At 42.5% G+C, this 27178-nt stretch overlaps 1 protein-coding gene and 3 non-coding genes across 5 annotated transcripts in view; all 4 read right to left on the bottom strand.

Moving 5' to 3' along the window:
- NCAPD2 (non-SMC condensin I complex subunit D2) overlaps positions 1-21369 on the bottom strand; it is a 52270-nt gene extending 30901 nt beyond the window's left edge. Inside the window, exons 1-16 of one of the 2 annotated variants that reach the window (XM_056530780.1) lie at positions 21273-21369; positions 19340-19466; positions 17863-17938; positions 17249-17301; positions 16700-16887; positions 16491-16630; positions 15727-15854; positions 14037-14160; positions 13571-13718; positions 13281-13478; positions 12430-12564; positions 5458-5545; positions 5201-5372; positions 4997-5112; positions 937-1128; positions 673-847 (exon numbers count right to left, since the gene is read on the bottom strand). In XM_056530780.1, the coding sequence (XP_056386755.1) occupies positions 673-847; positions 937-1128; positions 4997-5112; positions 5201-5372; positions 5458-5545; positions 12430-12564; positions 13281-13478; positions 13571-13718; positions 14037-14160; positions 15727-15854; positions 16491-16630; positions 16700-16887; positions 17249-17301; positions 17863-17938; positions 19340-19466; positions 21273-21287 (2075 nt within the window). In that variant the 5' untranslated portion in view covers positions 21288-21369. Of the gene's footprint in view, positions 1-672; positions 848-936; positions 1129-4996; positions 5113-5200; positions 5373-5457; positions 5546-12429; positions 12565-13280; positions 13479-13570; positions 13719-14036; positions 14161-15726; positions 15855-16490; positions 16631-16699; positions 16888-17248; positions 17302-17862; positions 17939-19339; positions 19467-20580; positions 20791-21272 lie in introns of those variants that run through there. The other variant, XM_056530782.1, reaches the window with a different exon arrangement.
- LOC130283715 (small nucleolar RNA U85) lies at positions 14492-14796 on the bottom strand. The gene has a single exon (XR_008846825.1). It is a non-coding gene; the product is annotated as a small nucleolar RNA U85 (small nucleolar RNA).
- Positions 15936-16237, bottom strand: LOC130283717 (small nucleolar RNA U85). Its single transcript, XR_008846827.1, has one exon. It is a non-coding gene; the product is annotated as a small nucleolar RNA U85 (small nucleolar RNA).
- LOC130283716 (small nucleolar RNA U85) lies at positions 17490-17792 on the bottom strand. Its single transcript, XR_008846826.1, has one exon. It is a non-coding gene; the product is annotated as a small nucleolar RNA U85 (small nucleolar RNA).
- Positions 21370-27178: the final 5809 nt, after the last annotated feature.

The following is a 27178-nucleotide window of genomic DNA, read 5'->3' as shown; positions in this document are numbered from 1 at the left end:
ACTCACCACCGAAGTCTTCAACCAGCCTAGTGCTACACTGCATCATACCAGGGTGCCATAGCAGGGGCAAGAGGGGACCCGGACCCAGGGTACATCCCCAGCGCTGGTCGGTGGCGAGAAGGGGTTAAAAAGGGGGGGGGGGGGTATTGGGAGTGGATCTCAAAATTCTCAAACTCGTAAAAAAAAACAAAAAAAAAAAAACAAAAAAAATCAATACTAGGTCTTGAGCACACCAGACCTGCGTCTGCCTCCTATAGACACTAAGCTAAAACTGATTAGCTCAGAGTGAGTGGGTGGGATATATCCTGCCAAGAGGGGCTGACTTCTTTTTTGTCAATGCCTAGTGTCTGCAAGATATACCCAGTGGAGTCCCCCAGTAGAGCCGAACAAGAAAGCAATTTTGATTTATTGCATTATCATAAACAAATCATATAATGAACTAAATTCATAGAAATCTTAAAAAAAAAATTAACACACACACACACACACACCACAACCACAACAACAACCACAACAACAACCACCACAACAACCACCACAACAACCACCACACACACAGGCCTATAATAAAAGTAAAAGGAATGTTTATGGAAAAATATGCTGTTCAACATACACTATGAATGCATTATACAGAACTACATGTAAAAAGTCTTCGAAAGATGCACAGGTTACCTTTCAGACTCTGAACTGGCACAAAGATATAGTTGCCGGTATGCGCCAACCACAGCATCACGAACACCGGGCTCCTTTGACCATATTAGAGGCAGCATTCGACGTACCCCAATTACAGCCTGAGGTACTCCAAATTGTGAAACAGTCACAAAGAACTCTATGACTTCTTGCACCACTGTAACACATTTGTACCAGCGTCAGCAGGGGCGAGGAGAAAAAGCAAACACAACAAAACAAATTATTAAGACAACATTGTGCATTTACCAGATGATGCAGCTTCATACATCATTTTGCTTATCACATCAATAGCTTCTTCTATCTTTACTGCAAAATGGTGAGCATCAGTCAAGTACTGCACCAACATCTCCTGTTTGCTCAGCTCCGATTTCTGTTCCTCCGATTGCTCAGAGGCCACTTCTGTATCTTCGGTTGTGGGCTCCAAATTTTTATCCTTTGCTGGAATTTGTAAATAAAAAATAAAAAAAATAAATAAAAAATGTGATTTTAAAAGATCTAGATGAATGGGCTGCTTAACTGTTTGCACAGCTCATTCACTGATCTCTTCTGCAAAAAATAACTAAAAGGCTGTTCAGTCCCCATGACATATGGTTATAACATATCCTGGCAAACAAACAAAATATCCACTAAAACCCAATAGCAGTAACTTTGTGCAACACCATACACTTTAATCCCTTAAGGACATAGCATTTCTCCACTTTCATTTTTTCCTCCTTACATTTTAAAAATCATAACCCTTTCAAGTTTGCACCTAAAAATCCACCGAATTCTACCCAAAAATCTATGGCGAAATGGAAAAAATAAAATACATAAAATAATCATTCTGCAACAAAATGGAAGAAAAAAAACGCCATTTGTTAACTTTTGGGGGCTTCCATTTCTAGGCAGTAAATTTTTCGGTAAAAAGGACACATTATCTTTATTCTGTAGGTCCATACGATTAAAATGATACAAAATCAAACCTATATAAGTAGGGTATTACTTCTGAAAAAAAAAAAATATGATAAACTACATGCAGGAAAATGTATACGTTTAAAATGGTCATCTTCTGACCCCTATAAAAAAAAACTTTATTTTTCAACGTATGGGGCGGTATGGGGGCTCATTTCTTGTGCAGTCATCTGAAGTTGTTATCGGTACCATTTTTGTTTTGATCGGACTTCTTGATCGCTTTTAATAAAAAACTTTTTGGGTGACCAAAAATACGCTATTTGGGACTTTGGAATTTTTTGGGCGCGTACGCCATTGACCGTGTGGTTTTACCTGTTAAGGACCCAGGGCGTACCTGTACGTCCTGAGTCTGCTCCCGATCTATAACGCGGGGCCACGGCCGGGACCCGTGGCTAATAGTGCGCGGCATTGATCGCGGTGCCACGCGCTATTAATCCTTTAGACGCAGCGTTCAAAGTTGAACGCCGCGTCTAAAATGAAAGTGAAACCATGTCGGTTAGCTCAGGGAGCTGTTCGGGATAGCCGCGGCGAAATCACGGCATCCCGAACAGCTTATATGACAGCTGGAGGATCCCTAACTGCCTGCTCACTGTTCGATCGCCGAATGACTGCTCAGTGCCTGAGATCCAGGCATGAGCAGTCAAGCGGCAGAATCATTGATCACTGGTTTCTTATGAGAAACCAGTGATCAATGTAAAAGATCAGTGTGTGCAGTGTTATAGGTCCCTATGGGAGCTATAACACTGCAAAAAAAAAGTGTGCATAAAAAAGTGAATAAAGATCATTTAACTCCTCCCCAATTAAAAGTTTGAATCACCCCCCTTTTCCCATATAAAAAAAAAAAAACTGTCTAAGGCTGGGTCCACACTACGTTTTGTCCCATACGGGAGCGCATACGGCAGGGGGGAGCTAAAAGCTCGCGCTCCCGTATGTTACCGTATGCGCTCCCGTATGTCATTCATTTCAATGAGCCGACCGGAGTGAAACGTTCGGTCCGGTCGGCTCATTTTTGCGCCGTATGCGCTTTTACAACCGTACCTAAAACTGTGGTCAACCACGGTTTTAGGTCCGGTTGTAAAAGCGCATACGGCGCAAAAATGAGCCGACCGGACCGAACGTTTCACTCCGGTCGGCTCATTGAAGTGAATGGCATACGGGAGCGCATACGGTCACATACGGGAGCGCGAGCTTTTAGCTCGCCCCTGCCGTATGCGCTCCCGTATGGGACAAAACGTAGTGTGGACCCAGCCTAAATAAAAATATACATGTGGTATCGCCGCGTGCGGAAATGTCCGAATGAAAAAATATAATGTTAATTAAACCGCACGGTCAATGGCGTACGTGCAAATAAATTCCAGAGTCCAAAATAGTGCATTTTTGGTCACTTTTTATATCATGAAAAAATGAATAAAAAGCGATCAATAAGTCCTATCAATGCAAAAATGGTACCCATATGCGGAAAAATAAAAAAGTTATAGGGGTCAGAAGATGACAATTTTAAATATATAAATTTTCCTGCATGTAGTTTTGATTTTTTCCAGAAGTGCGACAAAATCAAACCTATATAAGTAGGGTATCATTTTAACCGTATGGACCTACAGAATAGAGAGAAGGTGTCATTTTTACCGAAAAATGTACTGTGTAGAAACAGAAGCCCCCAAAAGTTACAAAATGGCATTTCTGGCTAAAAGATCCAAGCTTTCATATTATGAATTAGGATCTCAGCATCTTTATCGCAACCTTGTCTGGAAACGTGACCTCCATATACTTTGTAGGATACCGAAACCACCATGAATGCAAATTTATGGTATAAGATGCATTTCTGTGTGCTGACAGTTCCTCTAACCATTTGTGTTATCAGCCCTTTATTCTATTACCTCCTGACAAAGGCAGAACAAAGTCAGAGCAAGTTACTCTGTCACTATAAATTTACAAAGTTATTAAAATGCCGATTATAAAAATTCTGTCATTAGAAGGCTGTTAGTACAAAGTGAGTTACGCTGGTACAAAACTTAGTGAAGAATGGATTGGTCATTAATGGGATTCTGTCACTAGGGTTATGCTGCCCCAAAATAAGACAACATAAACCTACCGTATATACTCAAGTATAAGCCGAGTTTTTCGGCATGATTTTTCGAGCTGAAAACACCCCCCCCTCGGCTTATACTCGAGTGAACTGTCCGCCCTCAGTGGTCTTCAACCTGCGGACCTCCAGATGTTTCAAAACTACAACTCCCAGCATGCCCGGACAGCCATCAGCTGTCCGGGCATGCTGGGAGTTGTAGTTTTGAAACCTCTGGAGGTCCGCAGGTTGAAGAACACTGCAGCCTTCGTCATCATCCAGCCCCCCCCCCCCTTTTAGTTTTGTACTCACCTCCCCTCGTCAGGACGTTAGGGTGAGCTGGTCTGGGCCACCTATGCTGCAGGGACCTTCCGGTGGGGAGGGATAGCCATTCCGGGCTGTTCATCTTCACCGGGCGGCCCTCTTCTCCGCGCTTCGGGCCCGGAGTAGTGACGTTGCCTTGACGACGATGCACAGGAACGTTGATGCGCAACGTCCCTGTGCGTCGTTGTCAAGGCAAAGTCACTATTCCGGGCCCGAAGCGCAGAGAAGTGCCCCCCCCCCCTCGGTGAAGATTGACAGCTTGGAACGACTATCCCTCCACCACCGAACGGTCCCTGCAGCACAGATGGCCCGGACCGGCTCACCCTAACATCCCGCCGAGGGGAGGCAAGTACAAAACTAAAGGGGGGGGGTTCTGGATGACTATGCCTGTCCGCGCATGCTGGGAGTTGTAGTTTTGAAACATCTGGAGGTCCGCAGGTTGAAGACCACTGTAATCAGACATTGACAAGCAGTAATGATGAAGGGGGGGGGGGGGGGGGGCAGATGATGACAGGCGGTGATGATGAAGGGGGGTGTGTGGGATGATGACAGGGGGATGATGACAGGAGGGGTGTGGGATGATGTATTTCCCACCCTAGGCTTATAGTCGAGTCAACTTTTCCTGGGTTTTGGGGGTGAAATTAGGGGTCTCGGCTTTTATTCGGGTCGGCTTATACTCGAGTATATACGGTAGTCACAGCCTCTTTAAATAGTTTTGTGATAATTCTCCGAGCAACAGTCCTAATATATAATGCACTAATAAATAACATTTCTGTGCTATAAATAATGTGTGAAAGGTTTTGGAGGCATTAATCTAGCCAAATACTTTTGGAAGATTTTCAGTTCTACTATTAGAAAACTATATTAAAGGCAGATCCGCCTGTCACTGTGTCTTTTCTCCACTTTATTGCGCATAAGGCAAGGAATTTATTAGATTTAAATAAGTGAAGAACAAATCCATTTCCATACCAGTAAATATTTTCTCCAGAATTGTGGTCAATGCTTCGTTTTCCTCCTGCTCCACTGAAAACAGAGGGTCTTCTGGGAAAAGAGTGAAGCCTCTCTTTACCAAACGGATGGCATTTCTGCAAAACAGAAGCATAACGTAAGCTTCATTTTTTTATTTAAATGCATTTATTTTAACTGCAGGCCCGAGTTTGTACATCTACTGACTTGTAACTGGTGCTCTTTAAGAGGATCAAAATGCGCTCAGATAGCTGCTGGGGAGATACCACTTCTTCGGTATCCTCTTCACTTTCCTCTTCTTCCCCTTCAAGGGCATCCAGGGTCTCTTGCAGTTCAGGCAACATGGCTTCCCATTCTTCTTCCGCAGAGATGACCACCACTAAAATTTTACAGGAGGCTACAATAAGACACACGAGGACATGAGGAAACTGACAAGAACATTGTGACTGGAAACAAGGACACACCTGGGGGCTTTCCTCTTTGTTTTTCTTGAAGTTCCTTCAACTTATTGGTCTCTTTTTCCAAAGGACCTTTTAAGTCAGCGCTGCTAAGCTGCAAGAGAATATGAAACCTCGGTTATCTAAATCCTTTCAAGTTTTAGCAATTCCATTAACGGGCCAGAAAGGCAGATATCACCGAAAAGTAAATATTCGGCCATTATGTGGGTTGAGTTGTGAGAAAACACCCATCATAGAGAGAAACTAAACACCCTAAAAACGTAACATTTAATAGATATGCATTAAAAGGGATAAAACGATCAAATTAGTAATGGTTCTTTACAAGGAAAATTAATTCTTACACCACCACTATGGGTAAATAACTGCAAGCAACAATCTTCACCATCAATATTGTTCTGCAACAAATCGCCCACTAGGGCACAGCAGTATATAGTCCCCAGAAAACCAACAGTACTACCCCAAGTATATACAGATGACCCCTAAAAGACAGTATTCCTGTAATATCAGTTAAGTATCCCAACAAGTTTTCCCCAAAGTGTGGGGTTCATCAGGGGATAGCATGGAATATAATGCAACACATGAGCATGAAATCAATAATAGTAACATACAACAATAATTTTTCCATTGGTTCATGTTCGGGCCACTTAGGCTGGGTTCACACCACATTTTTGCAATACAATTCCTGTATCAGGTTTTTGGATGAAAAGCAGATTCTCAAAACCAGACTAAACTATCAAAACGTGTGTACAAATTTTATCCCGTATTCGGTTGGAAAAATGATGTCCGGTTACATCTGTTTAAGAAAAAAATCTGAATACATTTTTAACTTTTCACTCTATTATCAATAAAATTTCACTTGTTTGATTGCAGTTTTTTTTTTTTTACCCTTAGCATTTCAAAGTCAAAAAACGAAATGGTGCAAACCATATGGAACTGTATGCACATACAGTTCCCATTAAATACATAAAAAATTTAAATAAATAATGTATACATTTTTCACCTGGACCAAAAACTGTGATAGGCTGCGGTTTTGGGTACAGGAAAAAAAATAAAAATAAAAATAAATAAATAAAAAAAAAGACAAAACCATACAAGATGCTAAATGGACACAACCGGATGCATCATTTGGCATACGATTTTCAAATTGAAAACTTATACGGGAACTGTATGTGTGTGACCCAGTTAACGTGTTTCAGGTGTTGCCACCCTTAGTCATGTCCTAAAGGGTCCCTAAAAAGAGATCACCTCCATCCAGCTGCAGCTTACACCTGTATTAGTTGAGTGCAAAAACTTAGGGAGGGCGTTAGGAGGAGTCTAAGAATCCAGATTAAACCAGACTTTAGATCAGTTTTCTCCAACTTGGGGACCTCCAGATGTTGCAAAACTACAACTCCCAGCATGCCTGGACAGCCGTTGGCTGTCCAGGCATGCTGGGAGTTGTTTTGCAACATCTGGAGGTCCACAGGTTGGAGACCAGTGTGCTAGATAGTGCTCAGAAGCTCCTGGAGAGGTAGGTAAAAGACATCCGAGCTCTCTAAGATTGATGCAGATTTTGTTGATGGAGGAACAAGTTCTTTAAGAAAAGACTTCTAACAACAAGCTTAAAAAGGGGAACTCCAGTGGAAAAAAAAGTAGAAAAACAAATGTTTTCGTATGAACTGGTGCCAGAAAAGAAATTTGTAAATTACTTCTATAAAAAAAAAAAAAAAATCTTAATCCTTCCAGTACTTGTCAGCTTCTGTATACTACAGAGGAGGTTGTGTAGTTCTTTTCTGCTGACACCTCTGAATATGCCGGGAACTGTCCAGAGTAGAAGCAAATCCCCATAGAAAACTTCTCCTGCTCTGGACAGTTCTCCGACATGGACAGAGGTGTCAGCAGGGAGCACTGTGGTCAGACTGGAAAGAACTTCACAAAATTTCTCTGTAGCCTACAGCAGCTGATAAGTACTGGAAGGGTTAAGATTTTTAAATGGAAGTAATTTACAAATCTTGGAAAGAAAAACTAGTGTGTGCAGCTCACAACCAACGTCCGAGGTATATGTAGTTAAAATGATCAGTCCCCACTGATAGACAATGAAAAATCTCAATAGTAATATTAACCACACCTCAAGGATGATACACAATGAACAAAAATTATAGACGGATTGATAGAAATGCAAAACAAATTATACAATGTTTGTCACAATATAAAATCAATAAAAAAAAATTTATTTGATAAAGCAATAGTGTATATAATGTTTTACCATTGGGCCCTAATGGTATATGGAATTGAATATAGCACGGCTGTTTGGTTATCGGCCGATTGTCTGGCAAATATGTGGCTATAGTGTAAAACAGTGTTTGGTTGACAGACTAGGTTCAGTTTAATAGGAATTGGTTGTCTCTCACCCTGTCCGCTGGTCTCCGTACTGCGACGGGCCAATGATGGTAAAATTGCTGTGTTGTAGGCGATGGTTGGGATCAGTCTAGTGGCGGGGGCTCTGGCAAGAGACTCCCACGTCGGAGGTCCGTAGCGGTGGCGTGTGGCTATCTGACCTCTACTTAACAAGCCAGAACGGGATAGTTGTACATACAACAGCGTTTGAAGCAAGTCTGTGCGGCAGGTAGGTGAGACTCCCAGCTGATGTGATAGAAGGATAAACGGTTTGTTTCAATCAATGTGCCGGCTCCTGGAGCAGCAGTGCACATTTCTAATGCTCTATTCAGACTGTATCCAGACCTAGACGCATTTCAGGGCACTTAAATAGACCCCTTCTTCAGTAGGCAAAGAATATCTAAGTGCCCTGAAATGCGTCTAGGTCTGGATACAGTCTGAATAGAGCATTAGAAATATGCACTGCTCCTCCAGAAACCGGCACATTGATTGAAACAAACCGTTTATCCTTCTATCACATCAGCTGGGAGTCTCACCTACCTGCCGCACAGATTTGCTTCAAACGCTGTTGTATGTACAACTATCCCGTTCTGGCTTGTTAAGTAGAGGTCCTATACCAACACAGCCGCACACCGCCACTACAGACCTCCGACGTGGGAGTCTCTTGCCAGAGCCCCCGCCACAAGACTGATCCTAACCATCGCCTACAACACAGCAATTTTAACATCATTGGCCCGTCGCAGTACGGAGACCAGCGGACAGGGTGAGAGACAACAAATTCCTATTAAACTGAACCTAGTCTGTCAACCAAACACTGTTTTACACTATAGCCGCACATTTGCCGGACAATCGGCCGATAACCTAACAACCACCCAAACAGCAGTGCTATATTCAATTCCATATACCATTAGGGCCCAATGGTAAAACATTATATACACTATTGCTTTATCAGTCTTATTTTTATTTATGTTTTATCAAATTTAATTGATTTTATATTGTGACAAACATTGTATAATAAATTGTTTTGCATTTCTATCAAACTGTCTATAATTTTTTGTTCATTGTGTGTATCATCCTTGAGGTGTGGTTAATATTACTATTGTAATTTACTAATCTGGCTAACTTTCTGGCACCAGTTGATTTGAAAACATTTCCCCCACCCCACAGGAGTTCCCCCTTAAAATACCTGTCTGAGACTGTCCTTAACCCCTTAATGACCACAGACGTAAATGTACTTCCTGGTTTAGCGGTACTTCCCGCACCAGGACGTACATTTACGTCCTGTGTATGACCGTGAGCATTGGAGCGGTGCTCGCGTCATACACGACAGGTTCCGGCTGATAACAGAAGCCAGGGACCCGCCAGTAATGTCCAACAGCCGCGATCGCGCAGATGTCCGCCATTGACCCCTCAGATGCCATGATCTGTACAGATCACAGCATCTGCGGCAATGGGCATAATAAAATAGATGATCGATCGCCCACAGTGCTGTCGCAGTGATCCGATCTGTAATGGCGGCTGGAGGTCCCCTCACCTGGCTCTGGCAGACTCCTGCTCTGGTCTGAGATCAAGCAGACCAGAGCAGGAGATAGATAATACTGATCAGTGCCATGTCCAATGCATAGCACTGAACAGTATTCGTAATCAAAGGATTGCTATAGATAGTCCCCTATGGGGACAAAGTGTATTAAAAATAGTTGAAAAATGTAAATATCAGTAAAAAAAAATATAAAAATCCCCTCCCAATAATTGTCAGTTTTTCCCCCATTTTACCCCCCAAAAAAAGCGCAATTTAATTTGTTTTTTATAAAACATTTGGTATCCCCATGTGCGTAAATGTCCGAACTAGCAATATATGATCCCGCACGGTGAACGGTGTAAACGTCAAAAAAATTTCCGTCCTCTTCACATTCCTCTGGCTCCTTCAGTGGTCAGAATGGCATGGATGGACCAAACCAGACGGGGCACAGTATAGAACAGCAACAACAGTTTTTTTGGACAGGGATTCCCCAATACAGACAACACGTAAACTTAGTGGCACAAATTCTTCAAGCATGTAGATAACCCTACATGTGTGGAACTTTGTATTGATAGAATGGACCTGCCTGATGTCTGCCTTTAGGGAGGAATCTATAAAAGGAAAAGCCAGAGGCCTCTGGGCAAAAAGGTCCTTCTACAGACATATAGCCACATAGATTGATGCCGCCATTAGCGGGTACCAATTATATGGACATCTTCTTGGAAGTTCTTAATGAATTAGAAACTCTGGGCAAATTGTATAATAACCCCAATACGTCCGAGATGATAAATTAAACCCTCTGAACCTCACACAGACTTTTAAATCATCACTATTAGGGTTGGTTCACAAAGTTTTCTCCCATACGGGAGCGCATACAGCAGGGGGGGGGGGCTGAAACCTCACACTCCCATATGTCTATGCGCTCCCGTATCCAATTCATTTCAATGAGCCGGCCGGAGTGAAAGGTTCGTCTGACTCATTTTTTGCCCCGTATGCGCTTTTCCCCCGGACCTAAAACAGTCATCAACCCCGGTTTTAGGTCCGGTTGTTAAAGCGCATACGGCGCAAAAAATGAGCCGACCGAACGTTTCACTCCGGCCGGCTCATTGAAATGAATTACATACAGGAGTGCAAGGTTTTAGCTTCCCCCTGCCGTATGGGGAAAAAAACGTGATGTGAACCAGGCCTCACTGAGATTTGAAAAGGAACTCAGCTGCTTGTTGGTCAACTAGGTTACATATGGGGAGATTTATCAAAACCTGTGCAGTTAGAGTGGTGCAGTTGCCTATAGCAACCAAATTTTAACTTTTTAAAGAGGCCTGTGAAAAATTAAAGCGATTCGATTGGTTGCTATGGGCACCACTCTTTCTGCACAGGTTTTGTTAACTGAGAAATAATACTCATACTTTCCACATCTCAACTAGCCTTTTATGAACTACTTAAGGAATACAAGGGGATTACAACCAAAAGATTTTTTGTGGGGGGGGAGGAGGAACTCCGTCTCTATACTGACCAGGTACTTAAAACCTGTTACAACATCACCATCCTACACCTGCAATACCACAGACCTTTTTAAATAAGATTGAACCATCTATTTACTAAGTATAGATGTAGAGTCCCTCTACTTATCCACCACAAGAGGGTTTTTTTATTTTTATTGCGGTTTCTTTTTCTCCATTTTTGTTGTACATTTTAGTCTGTCCCCTCTTTCACAGCCAGCACTCTGCTCCACCCATTTGGCCCATGCATTTTTAAATTAGCAGGAGACTGCATAAGGGTTTCCCTCCTAGCCCTCTGGCAGAAAGCACTTGGTAGGTATTCACACTGGAGTGGTTGCACTGTCGGTCATTGTCACTGTGATGCTTTGTCTGTGGGGCGGCCCCGAGTCAGGGGATTGGTAGGGCAGCAGTGGGGCTGCCTGGCCACTGGGTTACTCCTGTTGGCATAGTGATGGCCACCGCTATGCCAATGTTGATTTAGAGACACACACACACACACACACACACACACACACACACACACACACCTTGCTCTTTGCCAGTTCACAATGAAACAAAGACGCAGTTAGCAGTAGCTTTTATTAGTATTAAACCACCACATGTGTACATTACACTGGAAAGCATATCATGAGTATTAAACTAGATGACAGCAATAATTATTGTCAGCCTTGTTTATTGCTCATGCATTTATTTCGTCAGATTTCTTTACTCTGCAGCTTTCATGCTGTCCAGGGTCCCAATCCCGTCTTAAGTGCCAGCGCAGGGTGGCGTTCATCAATCATGGTGTTAGCAATGTGGGGTGTCTGCACAGGCATTTAGTGACAGCATATTCAGTCAAGGTGGGCTCAGTGGAGGTATTTAGAATGATGTCATGAAAAGGCAACTGCTTGGATCACCTTGCCAAGTTGTAGTGATAGGGGGAGACTAAGTTTTAGCACTCAACCATTACAGGCTTAAACTGTGGGCTGGATGGAGGGAGGGAGGGAGGAATCTACAACCTAATATCCCATCTTCCTCCCTGGATACATTATACATCTAATAGGACTTGATTAAGTGATCCAACCATAAATCAATGGAAAATGAGTGTAACATGCAATCATTGAGTCCTGTGTTACATTATGCAGCATGTTTCGTGTCCTCTACACTATCCCCTGATGAAGCAGACTTTTTTGGGGATTTTTTTTTGGGGGGGGGGGGGGGAAAGGAAGGTAACCTTATATACTGGTTTTCTAGGGACAATACCACAGAATCCCAGCAGCCAATTTGTTGCATAACAATGGTGATAAGGTTAGACACTCCTTTGTTGCTTGGGGTTACTTACCCATAGATTCTTCTTTTCCCTGGTAAGCCATTACTGATTCTCATCTTTTTAATGCATATATATTAAATGTTAGGCAAGCTAGAAGGGTCAGACATTTAACCCACCACTTTTTTTTCCAGATAAAAGAACCTGCATCATTTGCAAGGCACACAATGTTTATCAAGAGGAGATAGCAAGTAATAAGTATCCACTGATAAGAGGGATAAGATGTGAAGTTAGTTTGAACATAAGAGAATATTTAAACTGTAGTATCAGAAACTTACCTTACAAGTAAAAGGATTGTTAGCCAGAAAAGACGCGAGAACCTGTATAGCATTTTTGCAGACCTTCACAGATTTGTCAAATAGACGACCGACCACAAGCGTCACTACTGACTGGAAACGAGACAATGGTAGAGCCTAAAGAGAAAGGGGGGGGGGGGGGGGGGGGGGGGGGAACAGTTCAGACCAGAAGCAGAAATCCCACATACATAAAGCATAGAATGAGCTGATAAAGCAACAGCTCGTGAAGTGCTCCTCTACAGCTCTGAAATGGTTAAGAGGGATGTACTCAATGAATATATTACTCTGAAATGAAGACAACCCAACCCCCCCCCACTGCTCAGATTAGCACAATTAGAGGGGCACTTTGCACCTTTGATTGGGGATAAGATGTTTGATGGTGATGGCCGCTGGGACCCCCACGATCTCTGTCCATTTATGTTCAGAATGCCAGCTGTCTTAAGCTTTGAGCCACCATGGTTGTCACACAACACCCCCTCCCCCATTAATGTCTACGGGAGATATGGAGGGGGTGGGATGCTGTGGTAGCTCATAATCCAGCCACTGCATGCAGATAACTAGGGTGCCGGAGATTGGCTGGACCCCTGTGATCAGACCTCTTATCCCCTATGCTTTGTAGAGGGGGGGATAAGAGAGGTCTAGCCTTTGAATATATTGTGTCCACTGAAGCCATCTTTCAATAAAAAAATAAAAAATAAATAAATAAGTGATATTTCCATCCATATCCATATATTCCCTCTCCAAAGTCATCAAGAGGTTTCTAGCTAACAATACCACATACAAAGTACTGGCTTTAAGAGTTTCATATAAACATTCCAAGATATACCACTTACCTTTTCTTGTACAATTCGATTGTAAATCTGCAGAACACAAGAACGAACATAGACGTTCACATCGTGTATGTGTTCCTGAAGAGTGTCTAGAAAACTGTCCCTGGTGTTTTTTTCTGATTCATCCAGATTCTCTCCATTGAGGACTCGAATAACTGTCTCCCCCATTACATTCAGTACTGCATTCCTCATCATGTATGGCTAGAGGGAGAGGGGAGAGGAAGCTTATTTACTGGAGAGATGCCCTATTAAAATTTATTTTAACAAACCAGCACAAAGGCCCGATATCTTACTTCTCCATCCAGGTAATCCAGAAGAACGCTAATATTGGGCATCATGATTGCTGGAATCCGCTCCGACAGCTGAGTTATAAAGGTATATAAAGTCTTCACTCCTGCAGTTTCCCGGGAGAGATCCTGACATGACTTCTGGCCAATTTTTCTGTAAAACAGGGTATGAGAAGAAACTTCAGGTTAGGTAAAAATGCTCTATAACCCCTAGATATATTTTTTTAAGTTTAAGCAGAACAAAAAAAATAAAAATAAAATACTTAACATAAATCACTATTGTCTGATTGGTGTACAGATTTATAGAACGTCAGACAGACCTTCTATGAGCCCTTACACATGATTGGCTGACATACAGGGAACATCCCCAGCAGAACGCTTTTGCCATGTTACTGACTACTTGAATTAATAACTATTTTTACTAATTCAAAAGCTAATGGACACCGGTAAATAGATGAATGCAGCTGCTCACCTCATGATTTCACCAACCAAAGACTTCATTCCATATTCGGTTGCCCATAGAGTCAAAGCATGTACTAACACTGGAGCCAGATGTTCAAAGTGCTGCAAAAGCTGAATAACCTTCACACTGACACCTAAAAATAAAAGCAAAATATAACACCAGGAATGCCTGGAGCCGGAGATTCCTATTGATCAAATATCGATGGCCTAACTTATTGCTAACCTTAACATAGAATTCTGGAAAACCAATAAATACTCTAAGTTACTATCTGGTTACATATTTGAGAACATTTCTAGCTCTTCACCTTGGATGTAATGACTGCTTTACATTATTATTCCCCCCCCCCCCCCCCCCCCCACTTGCTACATTACAAATGTGGTTCACAGTAAAAGCCTCATTATTAAAAATGTATCCTGTATGCGTAAAAGTTTAACAAAGATCAACTCAAGTAGTTGTCAAGTCAATGCCATCAGATTACCAAAGATTAATGATCATTTCTCCCCACCTCTTTTTCACTAGTGATGGCCTCTGCCCTGCCCCCTTAAGGTCAGTCACTTGTAGGTCTCCTCACAAACAGCACCCTCATTGCTCTGATGGGCTGTTTATGATTACAGGTTAAGGAGGACCAGCAATAAAAGCTGCTGTTGGTCTGGCCTTACAGCGACAGTGAGATATTCCTACACAGCCACCAAGATTACAGACCGAGGGCCACAAGAAGAGGACATACCCAGAGGATGGAGTCACATTTGCCATTAGCTCATCATATGGCTGAAAACTTCATTATGATGCCTTGTTAAACTGTCAGATAAGTGTTTGAATTACAAAACTGCACCAGATTTGAAAAATGTTTTCAGATCAACTGGTACCAGAAACATTTGTAAATTAGTTATGCTTAAAAATCTTAATCCTCCCAGTACTTAGCTGCTGTGTGCTCCAGAGGAAGTTGTGTAGTTCTTTCCAGTCTGACCAGTGCTCTATGCAGACACCTCTGTCCATGTCAGGGACTAGAGATGAGCAAAGTAACAGTAATTCAATATGAACCTCACCGCTCTGCGGTTGCTGACTTTAGCCTGAATACATTAGTATGGCTCTCAGGTGGGCTGCAAAAGGTGGATACAGTCCTAGGAGACTCAGGACTGCATCCACCGTTTCCAGCCCACTGGAGCACCTGAAAGCCATACTAATTTATGCAGGCTAAAGTCAGCAACTGCAGAGCTGTGAGGTTCATGACGAATCGAATTACTGCAACTTCTATCAGGAACTGTCCAGAGCAGCAAAGGGTTTGCTATGGGGATTTGCTTCTACTCTGGACAGTTCCAGACATGGACAGAGGTGTCAGCAGAGAGCACTGTGGTCAGACTGGAAAGAACTAAACTTCCTCTGGGGTATACAGCAGCTGGTACCAGAAGGATTGAGATTTTAAACAGACATTTATAAATCTGCATAACTTTCTAGCACCAGTAGATTTGATTTTTCCACCACATTACCCCTTAAGACATCTGAAGACAGAGACCGCTTACATCTTTTTATTACAGACACTGGATGTTCTCTGAACCCTTACTACATGTTTATACATGGCTACTCAACTCCTTTGATGAAAGCTCATCTAAATACAACAGGCTCTTAATGACCAATGTATAACAGAACGTGCCCCACTATCCTTGCACATTGATGTGTTCACTCTCCTTTAATTACTTACTTAGAATGTCATTTGAGCGCTTCACTGCCACACCAAGCAAATGTGATAAGGCTTCCCACAAAGACTTGTTTTTTAGTGCTCCAATACTGGGATTCTCCATCATTCTGTAACAGCAGCCAGTAACCATACTGAAAATGAAAATAATCAAAAATTAGACTCTAGTAACAAAACTTCAAAAGGCCTGAAGTCATAGCACATGCCATTGATTTTGCTGTCAGATTACCAAAGAAAAGTGCTCATGTCCCTTATTCCCTCTTTTGAGTAATGACCTCTGCTCACCACCATTTAGATCACACTGCTTCCTCCTGTTGGTCCTCTCAGAATCCGCAAGACACTCTTGCAAGCAGATTAGGGCTGACAAAGACCTGCAACAAATGCTAATGTAGCTCTGGCCTTACAGCGGCAGCGAGAAACTTCTGCACAACCACCAAGATTACAGACCAAAGGCAGTAAGCAGAGGTCATATCCAGAGGATCAAGGAGTCACATTCGCCTTGGACTCATCACTCAGCAGAAGAATCTGATTCATACACAACCTCTAAGGTAGAAAACAAATCTAATGCTTAAGTTGTAATAGAATTCAGAATGACTATTACAAGAAACATGAATATAGACCTACTGAACTACATTCCAAAATACAGGTGATGAAAAAGTAATTGGGCAAGACAAAAAGGCATGTGCCAACTATTTTACCACACCAGCCGGACCAGGGGTGACATTTTAAATCTTAGTTATCTGGGACCACATGTTGCTTGGCCAACTGACCTGATAAACTCCTCTTCTATCAGCGACATATTCCAAAGACGCCGAATATCCAGCTGAAGCAGATGTGTGACAGTTTGCAGGACATTCTCCCTCTCGTTCTCCCACATAAAGCCATCGACTTTGGACTTTCCCTTTTTGCCCTAGTAACAAAGGCAAAATTTAGGGAAGCCACACACACAGTGAATTCCCAAAGTAATGTCCTTCAGTACCTTTCCACTTGGCTCTACATTCCCCAAAGCAGCTTTATAAGTTTCGACTTCAAATGCTTCCACCAGATGCAGAAGGAGAAAGCAGTTCATCTTCAGGATGTTCAGGTGGAGATCACGTTCTGTTGTAGCCAGAGACAAATCTTCCAGGACTGAGGGAAGTTCACTTGCATGCTGAGAATTTGCTTTTAGAAAAAAAAAAGTATAAAAAAGGTGAAGAGGAGTAAGACGCTGCACTCACGATACATCTTTTAAAGTAGAAATCGAGATCAATTCAGAAGGGTTCTACAGTAAATCTAATTTGGGACAAACTCTGGAAACTGTCTAATGAAGATTAGGTTCACAAGTCCAAAACAGTTTCTGCTGTCAGGGTTATTTATGCAAGTATGTATGCAAATTCCCTTTCCTCTGCAGTTTGCTTGTATATTGGACTATTCATAGTAAAGCTGCGTATAAGTTATTTAGCTGCACAACCCCTTTAAACACCAACAGCTTACACCATTATGCTTCTGAACTTCCATTGTTCTTTATAAGAGCCACAATACGCTTTTACTAGCAGTTCAAGCAAATCTTCTTTCAGTGCAACATCCACAGAGCGGAAATGGCTGCAAGGATGAACCAATAAAGACATGCGTAAAGTGAGGAGTTTTATTTTTCACTGCTTAAATAAAAAATCAAACAAAACCCAGATGGACTACAGTTAGAAGTAGATAGTGGTTCACAAATAGCGATGTATAGGCAAAAATTTGACCTGACAATTTTGCACTAAGTCTGATACAAACATTCTGTGAGCAGCCATCAGATTACCAAAGATATGTGCTCATGTCTCTGCATCACCTCTTAGTGAGTAACACCCTCCGCCCAGCCTTATACAGCCGACTGCCCATCCTGTAGGTCCACTCGAATTCTACCAACAAACTCCTGTAGGCAGATAAACTTAGAAAGACCAGCAATAATAGCTACTGTGGGTCTGGCCTTACAGTGGCAGCGAGACGCTCCTACACAACCACCAAGATTACAGACCAAAAGGCATAGAGCAAGGAGGACCTACCCAGAGGATGCAGGGGTCACATTCGCCTTGGATTCATCATATGGCTGAGTAAAATGTTTTCAATAGGGCTGACCAAGAAATACAGATTGCATATATTAATTCACTGGGTACTTACTAAATGATGCTGTAGAGTGAATCAAAGTGTTGTACAATACATTTAGGACCCTGGGAACGAAGAGCGGCTTTGTAAGCTGCAAACAAAATAGTTATGTATAAACAATTTTCTCAAGATGCAAAAATTTCACTTTTGTCTGTCATCACAAAAACACTTGTTAAACATTGGCAGAAGCAGTATAGACTAAAATCTGTTAAGAGCCAACACTATTCAAGACTTAAGACGTGCATGCTCACAATATCAACATAGATAAGTGTCTCCCAGACAGTGTGCCTCCAGCTGTTGCAAAACTACAACTTTCAGCATGCAAAAGGCTTTCTTGGGATGTTGGAAGTTGTAGTTTTGTAACAGCTGTAGGCACACTGGTTGGGAAACCCTGACAGATTAAGTATCAACAGTCTACTGGAAGGCCATCCATTTCTTTCCAGTCCTATTAGGCCAGAAAACCACTTTAAAATGGTGGGGGTAATGACATGCGGCACCCTCAATCAGCTGATGAGCAGCGGAAACAAACAGTATACTGGAGACCGATGCCTGGTCTCGAGAGATTGTTAATAGGGGTGGAGCTAGGTCAAGGCATAGCTGCTTCCATTAAAGTGGATGACATCCTGTGAAGAGGCAATCAATAGTTTCAGTATACGATCGCACTACGAAAGTTCCGCAAGAAAACTCAGCACCGATTCTGGATGCAGCAGCCTCCCATTACTTTATATAGCAAGCTGCTGCCCAGGTGGCACTATGGAATCTCCACCATGGAGTAGAGTCTGCAGAGAGAATGATCAGGATTATCAGCTTTACTCATACACTTCTGTCACTATATAAATATTGTGATACCTTTGTTATGTAAATGCACCATGGTATAGAAACCCATTCTTTTTATTCTGCATGCTAATGTCTGAGCCACTCCCGTCTCCTATTGTAGCCCAAGCTGGCCACCAAGCCAGAGTCACCCCCTCAGCAGTGACGTGAAACCATGACAGTCCGACCAACACATCATGAGCCATGGCTTCACATCCCTGCTGAGGAGCAGCTCAGGCTTTGTGGTCAGGCAGAGCTACAGTAGGAAATTGAACCATCAGGGTGATTGCCCCCAGTGCACCAAGGAACTGAACAAGCAAAGTATAAAGGATAAATAAAATAGACTAAAATTCATGATAAAAAAAAAAAAAAAAACATTTAGGGCCACCTAATAGAGGAATGAAAAGTTAGCCCCCAAAGAACTACAGCGCGCGCGCGCATATATATATCTATAACAATGCACATTCACATTACAAAGATCTAGCTCTATTTTACAGTGGCAGTACAGTATGGACAAGGGGGCCCATATACTTTAAGTTGTCACAGAAATAAGCACCGATTCCACATAATTTCTGTTAACACTGAGAATTCAGCAAGGAAAAGTTTCTTGCTTAATTCCATAGTGTGGATATACCCTTATGCTGGAAACCCCAAAAAGGATCAATTTCTGTAGACTCACCATTGAGGTCAGCAGGCAGCTGTCGTACAGGGAGAACCTCCTGGACCACGTATTGACCGACTCCTCCGCTCTTCAGCAAGTCCTTAAAGGCCAAAGGGATACTGAACTGGAGCGACATGATGGAGACCTGCACAAAAAGGGAAGACATCAAGTTACTATCCTCATCATATCCCACATGTAAGGAGCCTTAAAACACATTTACAACACTACCACAGCTGGAGGCACCCTGGTTGGGAAACACTGCTCTGTAGGATTTCAAAGTCCTGCACACAAGAGAAATCTTCCTACAGAAAGGCTCCGAATGCTTCATATTAAAACTCAACATTAGTATCTACGACCTCAATGATTCTGGGTCACATATCACCACATAAGACTTCTCTGCTCGTTTATACCAATTCAACTGTGTTATCATAAGGTTTCTGTAACACCACCCTAATGTAAAATAGAATTCTAAAAACTAAGACTGAGATTTATAAAAATTCAAAATAGATTAAAATCCATGATAAAAAAAAAAAAAAAATTTAGGGCCACCTAATAGAGGAATGAAAAGTTAGCCCCCAAAGAACTACAGCGCACATTATATATATATATATATATATATATATATATATATATATATATATATATATATATATATATATATATATATATATACATATACATACACATATACATATACACACTATAAAACTAACAAAGCTATAAAAACAATTGTTATCACTAGATATAAGCCATGGAATAAAGGCAACATCACAGTGAACTATAAAAATCTATGTGTGTGTGGAATAGAGATATATTTCCCCCCCATACCAACCACAAGGGTTTCTGGTTTCCCAAAAATACCTGAGCTCCTCAACCTGAGGACCTCCAGCTGTAAGACTACATCTCCCAGCATGCAACGAAAGCAAAAGGCTCTCAGGTCAAGCTTAGAGTTGGAGTTTTGCAACAGCTGGAGGCACATATATCAGGACAGTGCTTTCCACCCAGCATGCCTCCAACTGTCGCAAAACTACAACCCCCAGCATGCCCGGAGAGACTTGGGGTGTTTAGGAATGCTGGGCGTTGTAGTCTCTAAACAGTTGGACACATTACTATCTATGCTCCGGCCCTGCGTGCCCCTTAAGGAGCAGTAAAGAGCGCTGTAAGTCATGGTTAGCTACACCCTGGGCCTTGTAGTACCACAAAAAGCTCAGACAGAGCAGCTGGAAAGGACCGCAGGGAACCATAGCACCGAGCCGTACCTGAGGGTCTCCCGGTGTGAGGTCCGGCCGCCGCTTCACCACGAAGAGAATCGTCAATTTCCGGGAATAGAGAAACCTATAAACCCCGCTAACTTCAAATGTGCTCCTCCCGCCAAAATCCAGCCAATCACAAAGCCGGACGGCCCGAAGTGTAGGATACCAAACCAGCCAATCACAGTAAGTCTAATAAGACGAAACTGACCAGTAGCAACGCTCGATAAAACTGACCAAAGAACGGGAGAAGAGATTGACAGGAGCGGGAACCAATAGAATTGCAAGTGGATGTAGAGATCTTATTGGACCGCAGTGGAATGATTGACAGGGGTGATAGCCAATAGGTTACGTAAAGAGGCAGAAGTGCCGCTAAAGGACCAGAACTCCCATAATTTTTACAAAATCTTGATTTTCTTTGCTCAGTGTATGCATAAGAAGTTTTTCCAAACCAGTGTGCCTCCAGCTGTTGCAAAACTACAACTCCCAGCGTTGGCTGTCAGGGCATGCTAGGAGTTGTAGTTTTGCAACAGCTGGAGGCACACTTGTTGGGAAACACTGGCATAAGCGATTCCTGCAAATAACTGGTTTGGGTTGATATTTCACTAATAGACGGAAAAATATTTTAAGGCCTTGTTCACATTCAATGTTTTGACCGAAACGTATAAACGTAAACGTCGCGTTCTAACATAACTACCTACAATAGCGTTAAACATGTCCTGTGGCCAAAGTTGTCCTGCGGCCTTGTAGGTACAAACATCCACTAGTCTAACATTATGGGGGAGATTTATCAAAACCTGTCAAGAGGAAAAGTTCCCCAGTTGCCCCTAGCAACCAATCAGATGGCTTCTTTCATTTTTAACAAGGCCTCTGCAAAAATGAAAGAAGCGATCTGATTGGTTGCTATGGGCAACTTTTCCTTTACACAGGTTTGGATAAATCTCCCCCTATATTTCTTTGCTGATGTAAAGCAGTGTAAAGCATGGCGGATGGACACAAAGCGGCTTTTCATGCAAGCATACATTCTGTCTATTGTACATATGTTTTTGTTTAGTGTTTTCCACACAGTAATATGGAGCTAATGTTAAATGGGCACTCTCATTAAAACTAATTTGGTACAGCCTTAGCCAATCATAGCTCATCTCACACTGAACTGCTCTGGGCTGTGCGTAGCAGAGTGAGGGAGGAAGTTCTCCCCTGTATGGCTTCAGATGATGTCACGCCTGCTGGGGAACGCCCCTTCCCAGTCTGTGAATCTGAGACTGAGCAGAATATACAGTCAAGGTAGAAAACTAACAAATAATAAAAATAAATTCAGGGGGTGGTTTATCATGATGGGGGCAGTGAACTGGGAGGATTATAACATTTTATAAGATCATGACAGGTCCTCTTTAAGGGTGCATGCACACTACATTTTTGCTATTAAGTTCCTGTATGCAGTTTCAAGTTAAAAACCCGTACGGAAACGTATAGAAAACCTTATGCATTGACTTAACATTGTAAACTTACGTCAAACGCATCATCCGGTTTAGTCCCTTTTGCGTCTTATATGGTTTTGTCCGTTTTTTTACCCGTACCCAAAACCGTAGTCTACCACATTTTTTGGTCCAGGTGAAAAACCGTATTAAACCGTATACGTTTTTTTTTTTTTTTTTTACATGGGAGTCAATGGGAACCGTACAAAACCGTATGTGCGTACGGTTCCATACGGTTTTCATCATACGGTTTTTTACTTTGCAGTTTTTTTTCTTGGAATTTCAATCAAACAAGTGAAACTTTATTCAAAATGAAGTGAAAAGATAAAAACGTATACGTTTTTTTCTTAAAAAATAGATGCAACCGGACATCATTTTTCAAACCATATACGGGTTGAAATTTGTACACACATTTTGATACAGTTTAGTCAGGTTTTGAGGAATCAGTTTTTCATCAAAAACCTGATATGGGCCCAACTTTGCAAGAATGGCTAGCAAAGGTAGCCAGTATTTGTAGATTAGAAGAACTATCTAGCTGGAGTATCCGCTCATACGACAAATACTTTAAAACGTGGTACCCTTGGATTCACTTCAAGGAGACAATACAGGCAAATATTGACACAGCAGGAGCTGGTGACACCTCAGTATCCCAGTGTAATCAGTAGACCCATGACATAGTCCATTGACCTACCCTTCACCCCCCCCCCCCCCTTTCCCCCACTTTTCTCTCATCTCCTACTCGTTCTCCTATACCTTTCACTTTACCTCTCTTCTTTTTCTTTCTCACTCGCTAATTGTTTACCTTAGCAATTTAGATACAAATGACTTTCAATAGTTTGTTGATTTAATTCGATAAGTGAAAGATACACAGAACGTCTTTTTACCGCTGCCCTTTGACGCAGTTTGAGGTAACGCTAGACAGATTACTTCTAATTCATATTAAGAAATGTATACCCATATGACAGCACCTTTAGTTGCCTTAGATTGTGAACAGGAGTTCATTGTATCTTTGAAGGTATTGACTTTTTCGATTCATGCTCAAGCAATGTTGATTTACAGCTTTGTCTTATATTGGTTGAAAAAACTAAATAAAGATTTGAAAAAAAAAAAAAACTGATATGGGAACTGTATTGCAAAAACGTGGTGTGCATGCACCCGAACTTACAGCACCTACTGCCCACAGAATGTCCACTCGAATTTTTTATGGCAGGAAAAATCCACCGTGCGTAAGGGGCCACAGAGAAAGTATTAAACCAGAGGGTGGGGGATTTTTTTTTTTTTTGACGAGGGCCATTTTTATATTAATGCAACAATTCGTGAGCCGTACAATTTATCAAAGGAAAAATGAGCCGCTATATTTTGTCAAAGATTTAATAAAGTCCCCCCTAATGAGATGGAACTGCTTCTCTTTTGGTGAGTGATGTTACCTGGTATTGATGATGTTGCTTCTCGAAACTTCTTTTCCACGTTTGCACGAGTCTGAATGTAACTTACCCCTGTAGGTAGTTTGTGACCCTGTAGTCGTCCTCCCCATATGTAGATTGCCCCTTGTAGGTAGTGTGCCTTCCCTCTGTATGTAGGACACCCCCTAAAGGAAGCTTAACCCTGTAGTCGTCCTCCCCATATGTAAATTGCTTTCACTAAAGAAAACAAGTTGGTAAAACCATGCGTAGATGCACAACTGCACTTGGGGTTGAGCACCTCCTATCACCTTAGACCACGTTAATGTAATTGCCATATATAGATCGACCCTTGTAGGTAGTGTGCCCTCCCCCAAAGGTAGTTTGTCCCCCCCCCCGCCCATAAGTCCTCTGTATATAAGACCCCCTAAAGGCAGCTTCCCCTGCAGGTAGTCATCATCCCCCCATATGTAGCTTGCCCCTTGTAGGTAGTGTTCCCCCCCAGGGCTGTCCGGGGGTTGTAGTTTTGCAACAGCTGGAGGCACCCAGGTTGGAAACACTGCCCCAGAAAAATGAAATCAGACTCTGGACCAGTGTTTCCCAACCAGTATGCCTCTGGCTGTTGCAAGACTACAAGCCCCAGCATGCCCAGACGCTTTTGGCTGTCTGGGCATGCTGAGGGTAGTAGTTTAAAAAAAGCTAGAAGCACCCTGGTTGGGAAACACTGGTCCAGACTCGGATTTCATTTCTTGGGGGCAGTGGGGGAGATTTATCAAAACCTGTGCAGAGAAGTTGCTCATAGCAACCAATCAGATCGCTTCTTTCATTTTTAACAAGGCCTCTGTGAAATAAAAGCAGCGATTTGATTGGTTGCTATGGGCAACTCAGCAACGTTTCCTCTGGACAGGTTTTGATAAATCTCCCCCAGTGTTCCCAACCAGGGTGCCTCCACCTGTTGCAAGACGACAACTCCCAGCATACCCACACAGCCAAAAGCTGTCCATGCATGCTGGAAGTTGTGGTTTTGCAACAATTGGAGGCACCCTGGTTGGGGAACCAGAACACTTGAATACAGGTACAACTTTTTGACTGAGTTCACAGTAGCCTAATAGGGATGACCCCAAACGCTGGCTGTAAGGTTGTGTAATCAAATGTGCTATTGGGGCAGGACTTGCGGCCCTAATACAGATGTAAAATTATGTTAGTATCAGGCTAGTGTGAACCCTGCCTTACAAGACTAAGGGTGGGTTCACACCATGCTTTTGCAATCCAGTTCCCGTATACGGTTTGAGCGCCAAAACCGTATGGAACCGTATTGCAAACTGTACTCATTGACTTTGTATTGCAAACCGTATGTTAACCGTATCATGCGGTTACATACGTTTTGTATCCGTTACGGTTAAAAGCGTTTAATTTCCCGTGCTTCAAACCGTAGTCTACTATGGTTTGAAGTCCGTTTGAAAAACCGTATTTAAACCGTATCCGTTTTTTATATAATGGTGGTCTATGAGAACCGTATTCAACCGGATACACTTACGGTTTCATCCGGTTTTCACAATACAGTTTACGAATCTGCACATGCGCAGTTGGTTCCAAAAGTTCCACCAGCTTCTAGAATCTTCTATCTGGGAGTGTTTTTAGTGTAAAACCATATGCAACCATATATACGTTTTTTATTATAATGCGGTTTTTAACCGGAATCCGGCATATACGGTTGTATACGGTTTAGTACGGTTTTTAGCGATACGTTTCCTTCAAAAAAAAAAACGTCACACGGGAACTGGATTGCAAAAACGTGGTGTGAACCCACCCTAATCTATGCCTGATTTATTAATGCAGTGATCTCCCAACTAGTATGCCTCCAGCTGTTGCAAAACTACAACTTCCAGCATGCCCTGAAAGCCTTCTGTTTCAACATACCTTACTGTACGTTCCGCTCAGTGCAACTCGGAAGTACTAAACAGCAGGTGAGCAAGTGCAACAACGATCCCGCTGACATCGATACGGTATTCGTGAGAAAACGCACGACACACAGAGTTTACTATTAATTTATTCTCGCTCTAGTAAATCAGAAGAAAATACATGTCCAGAATAAAGCTGTAGAGTAGATGCACCGAGAGATTGTGCGGGTGGGTAGAAGAGGAGGGGGGGAGGGCTCGCACCATCAGATTGGCCCACATCATACAAAAAATTAGTGTTTTCACGAGTGCAAATGGAAAACCGTATTAATAGTCCAGATTATTGAGTGCACGTAACTAATGCAGCACCACTAGAAGTGAAAGGTTTTTCTAGTCCTGAATAAATGACGCTGCCTCTCCGGCGCCGCCCTGGAGGAAAATACACACACAGACAGGCAGCCAGCGTCCCGATGAGATTTTCTGCTCAAGTGCAAATTCTCAAATTACAAGTTTCCAGTAAAAAGGAAGACGAAGAACTCAGCACCAAAATTTATGTAAAACGATAAAGGCAGAAACCCTACGAAAAAGATGGAAAATAGAGGCCGACAAAGGGAGAGATGACGGCAGTGCAGGCGGATTACTTGGTAGAGGTGAGGAAGAGCTGAGGACTGTGAGGAATGGAGTAAGGGTAGATGTCCAAGAGAAAGAGAGTGGCAGATTACTGGTAGGAAGTGAATAGAGTAAAGCTGGCCATACATTTTAAAGGGGTACTCCACCCCTAGGCTTGTAACGTCACGGTTGCAGCCCATCAATGCAAGTCTATGGAAGGGGGCGTGACGGCCATTGCACCCCCTCAATGCAAGTCTATGGAAGGGGGCGTGATGGCCATTGCACCCCCTCAATGCAAGTCTATGGAAGGGGGCGTGACGGCAGTCACGCCCCCTTCCATAGACTTGCATTGAGGGGGAGTGCACCAGAGGTCTGGGGTGCCGCAGCAGAGATAGCGGGGGTCCCCAGTGGCGGGACCCCCCGCGATCAAGCATCTTACTTCCTACCCTTTGGATAGGGGAGAAGATGTCTAGGGGCAGAGAACCCCTTTAAGGGTCTATTCACACGTACAGAATCCTGCGCTTATTTGATGTGCAGGATTTGAAGCTGCAGATTTCAATATAAAACTAGCTGATGGAAGACAGCTTCAAATCTGCAGATTCAAATATCTGCCGGATACTGTATGTGTGTGAACACACCCTAAATACTGGATCTTTTATTTGATGTGCAGGATTTGAAGCTGCAGATTTCAATATAAACTAGCTGATGGAAGGCAGCTTCAAATCTGCAGCTTCGAATATCTGCCGGATACTGTATGTGTGAACACACCCTAAATACTGGATCTTTTATTTGAACGAATGTTCGGCCAACAGCTATAGATGCATGCTCAGTTTAATTGAACATGCATGTCTTATGTTAGTACTGCCAGATATTCCGTCCAGCGGCTTATATTCCTGGGAACAATTGGATTAACATGTTATTAGGATTTTAGCTGTAAGAGCATCATGGGAGATGTGATCCAAAACATCTGCAGTGCCAAAGGTTTCCTATGCCTGAGTTAGTGTATATGGTCAGCTCTTTTTATTTTTTTTGTCATTTAATAGACAACTATTCCTCCCACCTTGACGATTAACATGCATGCACAACTGGGCTGTGCGTGCATATGTTTCCAATAAAGGAATAAGCTGCTGCCAATGACCGTAATTCCTTCAAGAACAAAAAGATAAGGCATGCTGAAATTCACATTCCAAAATCCTCCATCCCCGAGAGAGTTTAGAAATCCTAT

This window comes from Hyla sarda, chromosome 7 (assembly GCF_029499605.1).
Source record: "Hyla sarda isolate aHylSar1 chromosome 7, aHylSar1.hap1, whole genome shotgun sequence".
Lineage (NCBI taxonomy): Eukaryota > Metazoa > Chordata > Amphibia > Anura > Hylidae > Hyla > Hyla sarda.
This window is presented reverse-complemented; position numbering and strand designations above follow the sequence as displayed.